The sequence below is a fragment of the Vanellus vanellus genome, assembly GCF_965231255.1.
Source record: "Vanellus vanellus genome assembly, chromosome: 1".
NCBI lineage: Eukaryota > Metazoa > Chordata > Aves > Charadriiformes > Charadriidae > Vanellus > Vanellus vanellus.
In genome coordinates this window covers 44,293,892-44,308,486 of record NC_138905.1, presented here as the reverse complement: position 1 = coordinate 44,308,486, position 14,595 = coordinate 44,293,892, and the positions used below count along the sequence as shown (strand labels likewise).

General features: G+C 38.4%; 1 protein-coding gene across 2 annotated transcripts in view; it reads right to left on the bottom strand.

The window, feature by feature from the left end:
- The window catches only part of SYT1 (synaptotagmin 1), a gene marked incomplete at both ends in the record, with an annotated part of 129,910 nt that extends 115,595 nt beyond the window's left edge, over positions 1-14,315 (bottom strand). For both annotated transcript variants that reach the window (XM_082492281.1, XM_082492282.1), the window contains one exon: positions 14,144-14,315. In XM_082492281.1, coding sequence (XP_082348407.1) covers positions 14,144-14,315 — 172 coding nt within the window. The remainder of the gene's footprint in view (positions 1-14,143) is intronic.
- Between the last annotated feature and the right edge of the window lie 280 nt (positions 14,316-14,595).

The window sequence follows — 14,595 nt, the reverse complement described above, 5'->3', positions numbered from 1 at the left end:
CAAGTTGAATCAGCTCATGCCAGGAAACAACTTTCTAGAAGCCAGCACTGTAACCAATTTTCCTTTGGCTTCTCTCTAAACTTGGCAATGCTGCGATTTATGCTGGCTTGTCTCAATTGTTGATCCTTATCTGAGGTCACACACGATTTTGTTGACTGACACTGACATCACAGGGTCATACCCAACACACTTTTCTCTTCTGACTTTCCTTCCAAAAACGTTTCTTGCTGAATGAGTAGCGTAGTTAGTAGCAGCTAGAAAACACTTGAGCAGGGCTATGAGGTTTCCAGTTCATGGTTTAGTGCAGGAACATTCAACATATTCATGGGGTAAAGAATAACCACTGACAGGAGCCCTGTTAGTCTTGAGCAAAAAAAGAGCTAGTCCTACCCTCATGATTTCTGCCACTGACAAAAAAAAATTTGTACATTTTACAGTACATTAGTCTTGAAGTTACTAAAAAATAAACATCAGTATTCGGTCTGCTTTGCTGAAATGTTAGCTGAAGGCTTTTCACTCCTTCTTAGCAAGCTTTGCGTGAAGTAGAGGGTAAAGTAGAGAAATATTGTTTCATATTTATTCTTTTTCATCAGAAGTATCCTATGGCAGAGAGACAGGCTGGAGAACAGAGCAGAGACTAGCACTGGCAGGGAGCCTTATGCTTCTATCAGCCATATGTCAAAAAAAATTCAGAGGCTTTAACTTTCCTCTTTCTTCCTGTAGCTGTATTCTCTGTGAAAGTCTTAGCATGGCAAAACTGTTCTGTTTCTTTTTTGTTTTGTTTTGTTTTTTTTCTGGAGAGGCAGAAAGTGTAAAAGAGAGGAGAAGGTGCTGCGTGATGAGGGAATCAGGAAAAAGTAAGGAAAAGAGGCAGTAGGTGAAAAATGGTGAGAAGAACTGGAGTTGTGAGTCACAAATTGGTTACCGTTTACTTTCAGATCACAGATGTGACCTCTAACGCTTACAAGCCATACATCTCGTCAACATACTCTCTAATAGTAACTCTCAGAACATCAGACCTATTGACACGGAGATTCTGAAGACATATACTGTCATTAATGGTCATCTGTCTGGTGGAAGCAAATGTTGCACCTTCCTGGAGAAAGAATCACTGATTATTATTATTATTTTTTACCTTAGAAAAGGCAATTTAAAGTCCAGCTGGCATCAGGACAGGAACAGCTCTCAACTCTCCACTCCCCAAATGTCAGTACCAACACAATACTGATGCAAAACCCCTTTATTTTCCTTGCCCCATAAAATATTGTGGGAAAGCAGGGAATATCATCATTGATTTGCTACATCAAGAATCATCACTGACACTTCAGTCTCCTAATGGCTCCCAACCCTCATTCTGACAATGCTGAATGAGTAACAAACTGCTGTACTTCAACATCCTCACAATTTGGGTATATTCTCATTAAGTTTGGGAACTGGATGGTAAGTACACTCCCCAACAACTATAAGCACGGACATAATTTATTTTAGTCCTATGTTGACGTAGTGTATTACAGCTTGTCTTTACCTCTTACAAAAACCAAACCAAAGCAAAATCCGCTTTGAAATAGAGAGGCATTATAGCATTTGCTAATCTATTAAAAGTGATCCATCTTAGCGTACATGACTGATACCTTGTATGTTCCTAGTACTTTATAATTCCCCCTGATACCAGGGGAACGATTACAGAAGTCTGCCAAAACAGAGAACTATCATCAGTAGCATTGGAGGCAACCCTATAATTTTGTCTGCGAGACTTAAAGTACTGCTGGGCTCCAGCCACTGAAATAGTCTTGAGCCCTATGATAGTCTGATGCTGACTTTCAGCTGCTTCTCATCGCTGAAGCTGAAAGGAGGGAGGAATTAGTGAGGCATCACATCCGCTCCCTGCTCACTGCTACAGCGCTCCAGCACACCCACCAAACAGCTGAACAACTCTCTAAAGCTCACGGATGACCTAAACCCAGAAGCAAGCTCAACAACATCATCTGCCAGCATCCTGGCTCCCTCTCAGGCATAGAAAGCGGCCCCGTGGTGGCCTGCTTCCCCCTGAGCCACTAATGCTGGGGAACAGCAGTGGGGACATGCTGATGCAAGGGCTGCGGCACTTTGGAGGAACCATAAAACCAATGATGTCCTCAGCTTTTGTGGTGATGAAAGATCCCCTGGGATTTTCCCAAAAGGACTGTAATGCCTTACAGCCCCATCCAACTCTCATTAAACTAAATGGAAAGAACCTCAATCACTTCTGTGGAAATTGGATGTTTGCAGGGTTGGCCCAAATCCCAAGTGAGGTAATTACATTCTTCCAATGGCTTCCATTGGAAAATTTCAGTGCCCCCTATCCCAAATGATCTCAAAGTAGCACTCTACTGATCATTTAAACTAAACAACTGCCCTAAATGCCATCTTTTTTTTGACAACCATCATGAAAATGAGTGTTGTGATAATAAGCCACGTGACAAAACAGGGTACAACTCTCAGCAAGCAGCCTACTAAAATGCAATGGAAGGTAAAAAAATTACACTGATGTTTATGAAGGAATGAAAAGAAATTTGCTACTGCCACTATATGTGTGTGTGGAACATGTCTTTAAAATTCCATCACTTGTAGAGTTACAAACTTTTAAAATAACCGTAGCTAAAGTAAAATTAATTTACGCTAAAATATGAATTAATGTAGCAGTCCATCAGGTAAATTGCAGCATGTATTAGAAATGTGAGTGTTTACAGTCTTGATCCTCCAAATCACTTGTGTGTAACAAATTTAATTCGATGCACTATTCAGGAGCTTAAAGGTTAGTACATATTTAAATACTTTACTGGATTAGACCTTTTGAAATTCTAAAATCTGCTGTGTATCATTTCAATACCTGAACTCAGCCTGCATACCCATGCTGTACTTGCATGGCTGTATCAAGTAAGAATGTACTTCTGTTGCCTTTTAGGTTATTTACAGGAGTGGTGTAGGTCAGTCAAGAAAGACTTGAAAACAAGAAGAAACTCATCCACCAATTTGCACTCATCCTGCACTGCAGGGTTCAGCTAGCATTGCTATGCCATCAGGGATTCGGTATCACAAATTATTTTACCAAATGTAGACACAATTTAGGCTATTTTTTTTTTTTTTTTTTTTTAAGAGGGTATATTTTCTGTTCCTTTTCTACCAGGAATTACCAGGATAAATATTCAGTTCAACAGAATAAAAATGCTTCTTGTCATTATCATTATAAAATTATAGCTAGTTTTCTCATTCTAGGTGGCAGTGAGAAGAAGTAGCGATGTTGGACAGATCCATGCTCTTTGCAGGATCAAAGCCGAGCTGTCAGTAGGTTCCTAACAAAAATGAGCTGTTGCAAATCAAGGATGTTGCACAGTTTAAACACTTCAGTTAATGCTGTAACTGAGTAGAAAAAAGATTTTTCTAAATAGTTTCCCTCTTCCATTTTCTCTCTTTCTAGATACCTATATTTATATCAAGAAAAGCAGTGTGCATAAGTATTTTTGTACCGTACAATCACTGTTAAATAAATGCATGGCTGTTTTAGAATAGTCAAGTCAATTCTGACATTTTTTCATGCTATGTTATCATCATTAATATTATGCCCTGGGTTCAGGTAACATTAAGCTTTCTTGTTCGTCCACTGGTCCTCTCCACCCCCCATACTATTTTCTGTCATCTTGGCCACCTCTGTCCTAGGACTTAAGACTCATCAATAAATATTTTATGAGGCAAGAGAGTTTAGAAATTGGTATTCTGGAACAGTTTCCTATAAAGTGATTACCATCACTGAGTCGTAATCTAAAATGCTATGCTAGACTGAAATTGATGAATAGTAAGCTTGCCTTATCTTCCTCTGTCCTTCTTCCCTTGCCCACATTGCGAGTAAATCCGCACCCATGGCATATTACGAACAAATAACCGAGTCCAGGACTGAGACCTGAAATACTATATTCCAGCTTAGAGCATGTGTTTGCTGAAAATTGGGTATGAGGTCTTAGAAAACATGATAAAATAGCTGGCTTTGGAGGACACGAGGCTTGAAACCTAAAGAAGAAACAAGTCTGAATGTTGGATTAGCAAGTACATTGCTTGTGCCAATCTTTTCGTGTGAGTTCTGGCTAGGGCAAAAGTGTTAATAAGTACATAAATGAAATAACACAGAAGGAAAATAGACGATTCAATGAACTGTGGTAAAGAAGGACCATAAAAGTATCTATAATAAAGGTACAGAAATTTTTGTCAACGTTGTAGACTACATGAAGAATGTATTGCCTCTCTATAAACTGTTTCAGTAAAACAAAAATCTAATGCCTGTCCTAGTCCTGGAGGTTTCCTCCCCACTGGGGTACAGCCATATGGGGGATGGTCTTCACACAGCTCTAGGGGGAGAAAGCTTCTCATGTGGAAATGACTTTCAGTCCTATTGGCAGTTCATCAGCTTTAGGATACTCCTCCCTTCCTCCTCAAGGAACTGCCACCCCTACTCCACTGTGTCAAACGAATGGTTTGTGTGGCTGCCTCAAACTGACAACGTGGGAGATGCCAGCAAAGGTTGAGGAATATCATTCAGGCTGCGCCTAAAATCCTCGAGTTCCTGCTCTTCCTGAGACTAAAGCTGGAAAACTAACCTGGATATGCCTTTCCTGCAAGCACAGCTAGGAAAGAAATGCAGGATTCATTGGGTCAGACTCTGTAGCCTAGTGTGGGACACTTACTTAAGAGTAAGGAGCCCTAAATACTCAGTGTTATTTGCTTATTTTGTCCAGTGGCATTTGACAGCAAAATGCATATGCTGTCCTTCAGCCAGGCCTCTGGTCCAGTGAGTTCCCTTGTTCTTCTTCAGATTGTACATTGACAGAAGAGGGTGAATGAATCGCACTCAAAGTGAGAGAAATAGGTCTCTAAGTCCAGGGAGAGTGTTTTCAGGCCGTGAATCTGTCTGTCATAAGGGCCTAACCTAGGCCTCCTCCTAGATATCAGTCTATGAGACTGGTACGATTTCACGCACTTCTCCCTCTATTTTTTTCTTCTGGATAAACCTGGGCCTCTTGTGTCTGCGTTGTTCTGAAAAGAACCAAGGCATTTAACCCAGATTTGTGAATTTCACACCCAGAGTCTAGTTCCTAAAAGCTAAGTGTAGAAACAGCGAACGTTTCTGGAACTCCTTTTTAGATCTGGGTTGAAATGCCTTTCCCATCTGAAAGGACAAACCTCATCTTTCATTTTGGCGGCTCTTGCTGCAATAGGGAAACAGTGCCAGCTACAGTACTGAAACATGCCCCCAGATGATATAGGGGCTGTGAGCGAATTAGGGAGCTCTTGCTGAAGTTGATAATTAAGATTAGATTCAGATTCAGAAACCTGCACAGGAGTAGGCAGATGGCTGGCTCAGCTGCCAGCTGGAACTCAGCCTTCATGAGGCAGTCATTCAAGTTCAGCAGCACAGCTTCCTTCTGTGGAGTCAGAGCAAAGTCTACCCATACTAAGATCCTTCTGAAGATTTGAGGCCACCTCCACAGCTCTTGCAAACTGGCTGCGTGTTCTGGAAGCAGCAGAGATTTTCAGGTCTAGACCAGTTCAAGATCTTGCTTGAAATACAAGATGAGACTAAAAAGATAAAAGGAATGCAAGAAAGGATGCTACGGACCGACAGCACTCCTGAAAGCTCATGTTGGCGGTCAGTGGCTTAGTATTTCACCCACCTTGGCGATCTGGCATTGATGCCCAGGTATCTTAAACACTTCATACATTAATAAAGGAATTCTTGTCTCTTTAAAAAAGTTTAAATACTTTAAAAAACATGTATCAACCAAAATAAGGAGGGTATTATATATTTATGATCCCTCAGGGAAGACTTTAGTTCAGATAATTCTCAGCAGCAAACTCACCCAGTTCTAAGTGGAATAGTTAACAATAACAACAAAGAATGACATTCTATTCTTCAGCTGTGCCAACTTACAACAGTGCCTCAGAATAACAGAGGTGTAATTATCTACTCTTGGTTCTTATAAAAATGCAAGAGAATGTCTTCTAGCTTGCCACAGTGCCTAGGCACAAGTAGCTGAGGTAAGGATGGAATATCAATCTTAACAGTAATTCCTATATTTTCATTGCCCATTTATACCATACTTTTAAAAAGCAAATCTATTAACCATAGTCCCAAGTGCTTTTTTTTCTTTTATGCGGTACACTGCTGAGAATCAATCTTTAAACGTATTCTCAATTTTAAGTTCAGAACAATCATTCCATGAACTCTCATTTTCAGAGCAAGATTACAAACTGAATTATAACAGATAATGGGTAATTTCTGTAGACACTTCATCCGCAGGTAAGTTTAAAAAAGACTAGCAAAGATTGTGTTTATTTTATTCATGTAAACATAATTTTAGTGCACCTTCCCTCACACAAAGTAATGAAATTTTAAGACACATTCCCAGCACTGAAAGGAAGCCAGCAACCATGTTCAGTTTTCTGCTTGTAAATTGAATTCTCTACTCAATTTATAAGGCACTGGCACAACTTGACATATCTATAGTGCAATAAAATACCTACCAGAGTCGTTGTAACATATAAAATAATAATCACAGTGATGTGCTAGAGGACACCCTTGGGGGTACTCTAGTCCCCCTTGTTAAAGCCCCATTACCAAACCAAGGGTAGGTGCTCACTCGTTTCTGCTACAGAGGAATTTCACCCCCACGGACATACAAGTTAATTTGAATGGGGTTTTTTGTTTCCTTATATTTTGCTGAAACGTTGTTAGCATCACGTATTTTACAGGAGAACTTGCTTCTCCTTCCCCTTCTTTATACAACTCAAAACCAAATGCTGTTTCTGAAAGCGATGTTTCAGACACGTGTCATCAATAATGTAGAGTTCTGTTTGACACTGAGGTTATGCTCCCAGTATGCTTCTGGTTAAGAGACAGTATTGCCTTTTAGGCAGGACAGTGTGCTCTCAAGGTGCTGCGGAAAAGGACACGGGTTTAGCATGTGACAGGCTCCCCCTGTGCTGGGGATGGAGGCTGCTGCAGCTGGTGCTCCAGTTCAAGTTGTACGAGTCTGCTCCTCTGATTTCTCCTCTCCTCCTCGGCCTGCCCAAGGAGCCAAGATAAGGGCCAGCATAGATATAGGGTTCTCCCTCAGACCTAAACATGTCAGACGTGTGGGTTGAGGTTGCTTTGATCGAAGGGGATGTGTAACCTCCTGGCAAGCATGTCTGCTTGACCGTGCTGGATCCATCTATGGTCTGCAGCAGCACTTTTGGGTCATGTTAGAGCAGCTCACACCTCTAACAGCTTGAGGTTCCTAGCTCAGTCCTGCATCAGGATCAAACGGGCAGCTGTCACAGATCCAAAAGTACTAAGTACAGCACACGTTAAGGGAAGCCTATTAGAAGTCATATGAAAATAACTCGTGGATTGTAAAAATTTTCTTCATGAGAGAATCAACCATTAAAATATCAACAGAGTGTAATTCAGCAGGATCTCAGACCACGTGCTATTCCTTCCAGACAAGGACTTTCATCCATGTTCTACTTCATGAGTTTTTCACTTCCATTCTTCCGCCCCTCAGTATGTATTTAGACACTTTGGATTTAAAAACTGTATTTTCAGGATCCTAATTTCAAGCATTCAAAATATGCTGGATGCCTAAAAATAATGAAGGCATTTTCATATTAGGAGTTTATAAAATAACAGAGTTGAATTGTTTTTCTTTGTCTCACAATTTTTCTATCTTCTGGATGTGTGTGGGCAGTATTTCCAAGCTCTTCCCTACCAGTAGGTGATCTAGAAACTTTTATTTAATAAAAAAAAATAATGCTTAAGTTCTCATCTAATCACTGAACTCTGGGACTGGGGTGTTCAGGGAGAAAACAAAGTAATCTGAAATTTGCGTTTAAATCACTGTGTTTGGAAACAACGATTTCCCCCCCCCTCTATGATTGTACTGTAATAGCTCTTGTACTTGTTCTGTGTTTCAAAATAAATCTTTATTTCTGATTTCCTGTTTCTTCCCCAGTGTAAAGTTGCATGTATTTGCTTGGCACGAGCAACTGGCAATGATTTGATGATAAAAAGGGAAACAAGAAGACTTGAATTTATGCCTTCCTGCTTCCTCCAGCGCTGTTCTTCAGGCTTTCCTGAACATCAAGAAACTTCGTTCTTTATTCTCCTTTAAATTTCTCCTTACAAGTCCTCTTTGCCAGGATACCTAAATAGAGTTTGACAGCGTCAGACTGCTCCTAAGCTGAGATCACTGCTTATTGTATTGACAAATATATGTGTGTACTTTTACATATATATATATATGAACATACATACATATACTCCTCATTTTCTGCAGGCAGGCAGCTATTCCTTGCCTTATATTTAGACAGGAAGGTCTCTGAAGCAGAGGTATAATTTTTTTCCAGCTAACCTAGGGAGATCTAAGGCAATGGCTAACACTGGAATATGCCATGGAAATATAAAAAATAGCCATCGCTGAGAACTTTTTTTCTCATTTTATGGTAGTTCTCGCTCTATATTAATCAGGTTTTGAAACCTGAAAGTATTCTATTATCAGTATTTTGCTTCCTTTTATGAACTTAGAAAAGAACATGCCCTCTCTTCCCTATGCCAGTGACACCTGTACTCCAGGAACCATTAGAAGAAGCAGTGAAACGAACAGCCTGAATTTGTTTTCTGCAAACAATCAAGCTGGCAGCTCCATAAAAATTAAGTTTCAGAAAGACCCCATGCACAAAATCCTTAATTATCTAATAATAGACAAAAGTCAATAATATCTCCCTGATAATCTTGATGCCAAATAAGAATGAAAAATTAAGAAATTAACCTTATTGCCATTTCTAGAGGGTAATAAGAACTCTTAATACAACATCGGCTGGTCAATCAAGAAAGGCAGAAGGGCAGAACAGCAGAGAGCAGCAGGGAGAAAGAAATGATGAGGTGTGTCTAGGATGACTGCTGAAGGCTGAAATTTAATTTAAATGGCTAAACATATAAATCCAGAATTCTTTTATTTGCTAATATACCCAAATATATCTAGAACTCTGTACTTTAGCTTACTAAGCTATTATTTAGAATTAACCCAGACCTGAGTCTTACAGTAATCTTTTTTTTTTTTTTTTAAAGTTTCCTCTGCAGCCTCCAGTCCCATTTTGTTTTGACGGTTATTCACTAAGCCAAGGAGAGTTAAATAAACCTTTCTCTGAATATCTGCAAACAGAATGCGAAACAAGTCTGCGCAGAACATTGGGTTTTAGCCTGAATTATCACACAGTTTTGAGCTCCTGGTTTGGGGGATTATCAGTCAGTTGTACACGATGAATCAAATGTAGGGGTTTTGAGCACCAGCTACTGAGGCCAAATGGAGCTGCAAGCCAGCCAAACATCTCAGACTAAGGTTGGTATGGGAATGTAACTTTTTATTCAATTACAATGTAAGACAGCAAAGAACATTAGAAATATGCAATAACTTCCTATTAAAGAGGTAATGATAGTATCCTGGATTCAACGGATTCAGATATTACAGCTATTCAAGATTGTATGAGAAGCATTAACAGCGTATCATTATTCAGTCAAATGTATGCTGGAATTTAATTGGATTTTTGCTGTTTTATTTACCTTGCTGGCAGAATGAGGTCTGCTGTTCATACAGGAATGTGTTCTTAGGAAATACTTCATGACAACTTTGATTTTACAAAGACGCTTATTAAGTAAACTAATACTGATTGATGTTAAATTTTCTTTTTGTATGGTTATTATCAGTATCTTGACATTTAAAGCCTCTGCCCAAAAGCTGTTGCTGTCTCGCCTTCCCATAGTCTTGCTAGAACTCGCTTACTGTAAATGTATGGCAGATATTTTCCTAGCCTGTAGACAAAGGCCCAGATGGAAGAGCAGTGAGAGGGAGGAAGGAAAGAATCAATATATCTTATAAAGTCTTTTAATGCAATTTTGTTTTCAGATGTGTAAGTGCCGTTTTATCTGCTTTGTTTTACCCCCCTTTTCAGGTGCTGGAATTGCTATGTTTAAAATGCAAAGCGTAAAAGCAGAGATGCTGCCTTTTTTCTCTTTCTGGTAAACAGCTTAAAAAATCTGCAGATTAAAGATAAATTGGGATAGAAAGTATAAGAACCAATTAAGATAGAGTGACTTTTATACACAGTGCAGTTATGGAAAAACAACTGTACTGTGATTATGCAAATCAGCCACTTATAACCAAAATGCAGGGATTTACATAACGAAGAAAAAAATTCTTCACAGTTATGCCTCAGTAACCTTACAGGATTTTTGCACTTTAATGGTATGACTCATTGTAATAAAGTGATCCTACTTGCTTTATCCAGAATGAAATATATGTTAGGACATCGCCATCCTAAATGATTTGTGTGGTTTTGGAGGCCTGCACTCTCCTGCTACAAAAGGTAGGGTATGTTCTACTTTTAAAGAGACATAAATCAATAAAACCCCAGAATTCCTGCTTGTATCAATCCAAATTTTAACTGGGTTTACCTATTGCTTCACTGGTCTTGTAATAAATGTATACTAATGCAACTGAGCCCTCTGTTCTTCTTGGAACTTTTATTTCCTCATTCTCTTAAATTCATCTGGTTTTGATAAAATAAGACTTCTGTAGTGCATATATTACAGGAGAAAACATCAGTGTAATTTAAATTGCACAGACCCTATCCTGGAGTTTTGCAAAGTGAAATCTTAATGGGAATCCTGGTATTTTTAGTTAGTTAAGTATGTCTAGACTATTTAACTTGTGACTTCTATGTGTTCTACAAAACATTATATTAAAAATATGAGTGTTCTATTAAAAACCAGATGGAAGGAACAGCACTTATTCAGCTCAGTGTGGTTTTCTGTACTTTTATTTTTGTCATCTTGTATTCCACTATTTCAGTGTTGTTGTTTTTTTTTTAAATAAGCATGACTTGATATTAAGTAATTTCTATGAAAAGCCAGAAAGAGGAGACTATATATATATATTAGCCCCCCTCCTATGGCTGGGCTTCTTTATTACTCAAGCCAAGTTGATTGCAGGTGAGCTTTTTCACAATGTGTGCACAATCTATGCTAGTATATATTCATTAAATCATGATGGCTTATTTTCCATCTGTGAACATCTTAGGCAGAGGCAACTAAAACATTTAATTATTTCTCTTGTGCACATAGACAACAGAGCACTGACCAAAAAAAAAAATCCTCTCCCGGTAACCACTGAGCTTTCAAAGCCTTCCCTGTCATGTGGGGACGAACACGAGACATTTGGAAGTTTTAAATGAGAAAATACATGAATTAGAAAACAGGCCTGTCACTGATCTGCAGAGACGAGAGAACTTGCTGACTATGGCATTCCTCTGTCATGTGTAAGACTTGGGGTGGGGTCTTCAGCTGGAATCTTACAGAGGAAAAACCTGGTCCATGGTCTTGGAAGCGTTCTTAGACCAAAGTATCTGTGCTGTCTCAATGATGCTCATTCACCATCTTTATTCTCTCTCACACGACAAGAAATTCCCAGAAAGGCACTATAAAAATGATTCGGTTGGAACAAATTTACATTCTGCTTTTCTGCTCTGTTTTAAGAGAGATTCTCAAAAAAATTTGCAACCAGCTGTAAGAGGTAAGGTCTGACAACTTTTCTATCCTCAGCTTTGTAATAGGCAAACAACACCTTGCTGACAACTCCCTACAGACAAAATGGGCAAACGGTAGGGAAATGCTCTAAGCTTCTGGTAGGGAAATGAGGTTTCCTCTCCCCTCCCACCCCCAATATTTTGGAAACAGCCTACTTAAACTTATTTGGTGATCTATTTGTGTTAGTTTATAAATGAAAAACACATTTAGACCTGTTAATTATGGTCCATTCACGTAGGATTTTTTACTACTCTCAATGGGGAAAGCAAAAGTTATTTGGGATATAAAACACCCCAACATGTCAATAGCACTATTTAATATTTAAATATTTAAAAAAAAAAAACATGCCCAAGCCCTTTGTCCCTTTGCAGTACAATCAATATTTGACTTTCTTCTTGAAAAGGCAAAATTAAAAAAAAATAAATATACACAGCAGGATGTCATGTTAAACAGTCCCAGTATTTGATGGAGATGCTGAGATCCAATCACATCTGCAGCCTCTAGAAGGAGAGCAAACAATAGGTATGGTATTTGTGACTACTCCAGGTTCATTTCTCCACTCACCACAGAATTCCTGCATGATCGTGGATGAGTCCGGCTATCTAAAATGTGGGCAATAAGTTATGGTCTCACTATTAACACAAGGTACCATATTTTATAGTTCCTAAAATATATTTGATAATAAATAAGAGTTGCCTTATGTCCTAGTACACTTTTCTCAGTAAGCGCTTTCATCATGTCATAGTAGGTTCTTTTTTTTTTTTTTCATGAATACAAAAAAAGATAAGTTTTATTTGGAAAGATTCTCCAGACAGGACTTTTCTCCTGCTTTCATTGCTGTTTTAAAAAAGTATGCAGCAGTGCATCCGATGTCTCTATCTGTCTCTATCTACAGACATTTTCCTAGATGTACCAATTACAGAGTCCATACACTAGAAACCATTCACACCTTTGCTATGTTATAATCAAAGTTTAAAAATAAAGGAGTATCTACATAAAAGTGTCCTCTACCTCATTTACACAGCATGGTGAGCTAAAAATTAAAAGAGAAAATGTTTCAAATGCTGACCATTTCTCCCTCAATGTCTTGTATTTTCTTGTTTTTTCTTCTTTTTCTTCTTGTAGTTTTGTTTTTCCCATGATATCATCAGGCAATTTCATTTCAGTATGGTCTGCACTGGACTGTGCAGATTACCAAACTAATGGCATACGGACTTCTTACCACTGTAACACCTCTGTTCTTGCAAGTGAGAATTTCGAGTGACAGAGCAAAGCTGTTTGCTATCAATTTTACAAAAACCACATCTGCCAGATTGCCAAGATCCATTTCAGAGATAAAAAATCGATTAATATTCTAATTTGTTATCTGTCTTTATCAGTCACACGACATTTCTTTATACAAATGATAACCTTCTACAAATGAAAACTCTTACATATGTTAAAATAGTTCCCTGAAAATATTTTACATTTACTTACTCTTCTGAAGTAAAAATTACTAAAGATTGAAGGTCTCTCTAATGCCTGCTATTAAAATACACATACACGCACAGCCTTCAGCTTCATGTCTACAAAAGTGCCAAAATTATCTGCTTATATCATTAGGTAATTTTTCTGTCAGTAACCAAAAGGATTTTTTCCTTATTATATGAAGCTACATGGACAATGTTGAATTAGTTGTATACTTAATAGCAGTGTACGCATACTAAAATGTACCAAACAGGTTCAAGAACCCTAGTATTATAAAGAGCAGCAAAAAGCTAATGCTTATATTTTTTTTACAGATGTGAACAAATTGAGGCCTCAACTTTTAATCAATACTTTCTAGCACAGACCAAAAGAGCCCTGCTGACTTTAACCCTATTGACTTCACAAAAATATACATAGGTACTTTTAAAGTATTCCGTATAGGTACAGGAACTCATGCAAATAACGTTCAAACGCTGATCTGAGAGAATTACCCAGTGGGAAAAGCATGGCTATCTTCATCTGATGTATTTGAGCTGTTTCCTTATTAAAGAGCCATTTTCCCACTTTTTCTACATTTTCGAATCCCCAAAGATATACACTTTCATGTTCTCAATATTTAGAAGTTCTGGCCAAATTTTGCTTTAAGGTAATATGCCCACACACATTTGTCATAAACATGAGACCCTAAGTGTTACTGTTAGGAAATCTTTTGTTTATTGGTTCCATGGCCTCTGTGAGTTCTGCCATTCCAGTTTTGATGATTCAGCAATGATTCATCAGTAAAAATTACGATTACCAAGACAATCTGACATAACAAGAATAGACTCGAATCACATATGAGTTTGACCCTATTTCTTCCATTTCAATGAATTTTGAGGCGCTTACTAAACCAGGTTCATTTTCTGATTTTTCTAGTTCTGACTAGAAAACATTAAGTATGCTGTCTAAATAAATGACAAAGAAGAAAACGCCAAGTTAAATCTAATCTGCCAACAGAAGCTTTTCAATCAATCAAGCTTTACTTACGTGGAATTTTGTTCAGCTCATTCATGAACTTCTCTTTTAACTTAGAAAATGCATCTTCTTTTCCTCCCCCTCCTCCGGGGCTGGCTGGCTCGGTGACATTACTTGGAGGGGCTGCTGCTACTGTGGTAGCTGGCGGTGCTGCCAGGGCCTCATGATGACTTTCACTCACCATTTTAACCCCTGGGTAAGCTGTTGGAATAAAAAAAAAAAAAAAATACAACAAAATCCCAAAAGATAACGTTTAGATCGTTGAAATGGATCTCTCATCAATAAAAGACTAAATAGGCAGAATAATATCACCTGGTGCTCATGCTTACTGGGTAAATATGACTGCATCAGCATATTGCTTCATGTTCTTCATGAAAGATTTATTAGACAACAGAGAAAAGTCTTTTGCAGGGTTAATTTCAGCCAGAATCATCTCATTGCTAAGGGTTCTTCTCCAACAGTAT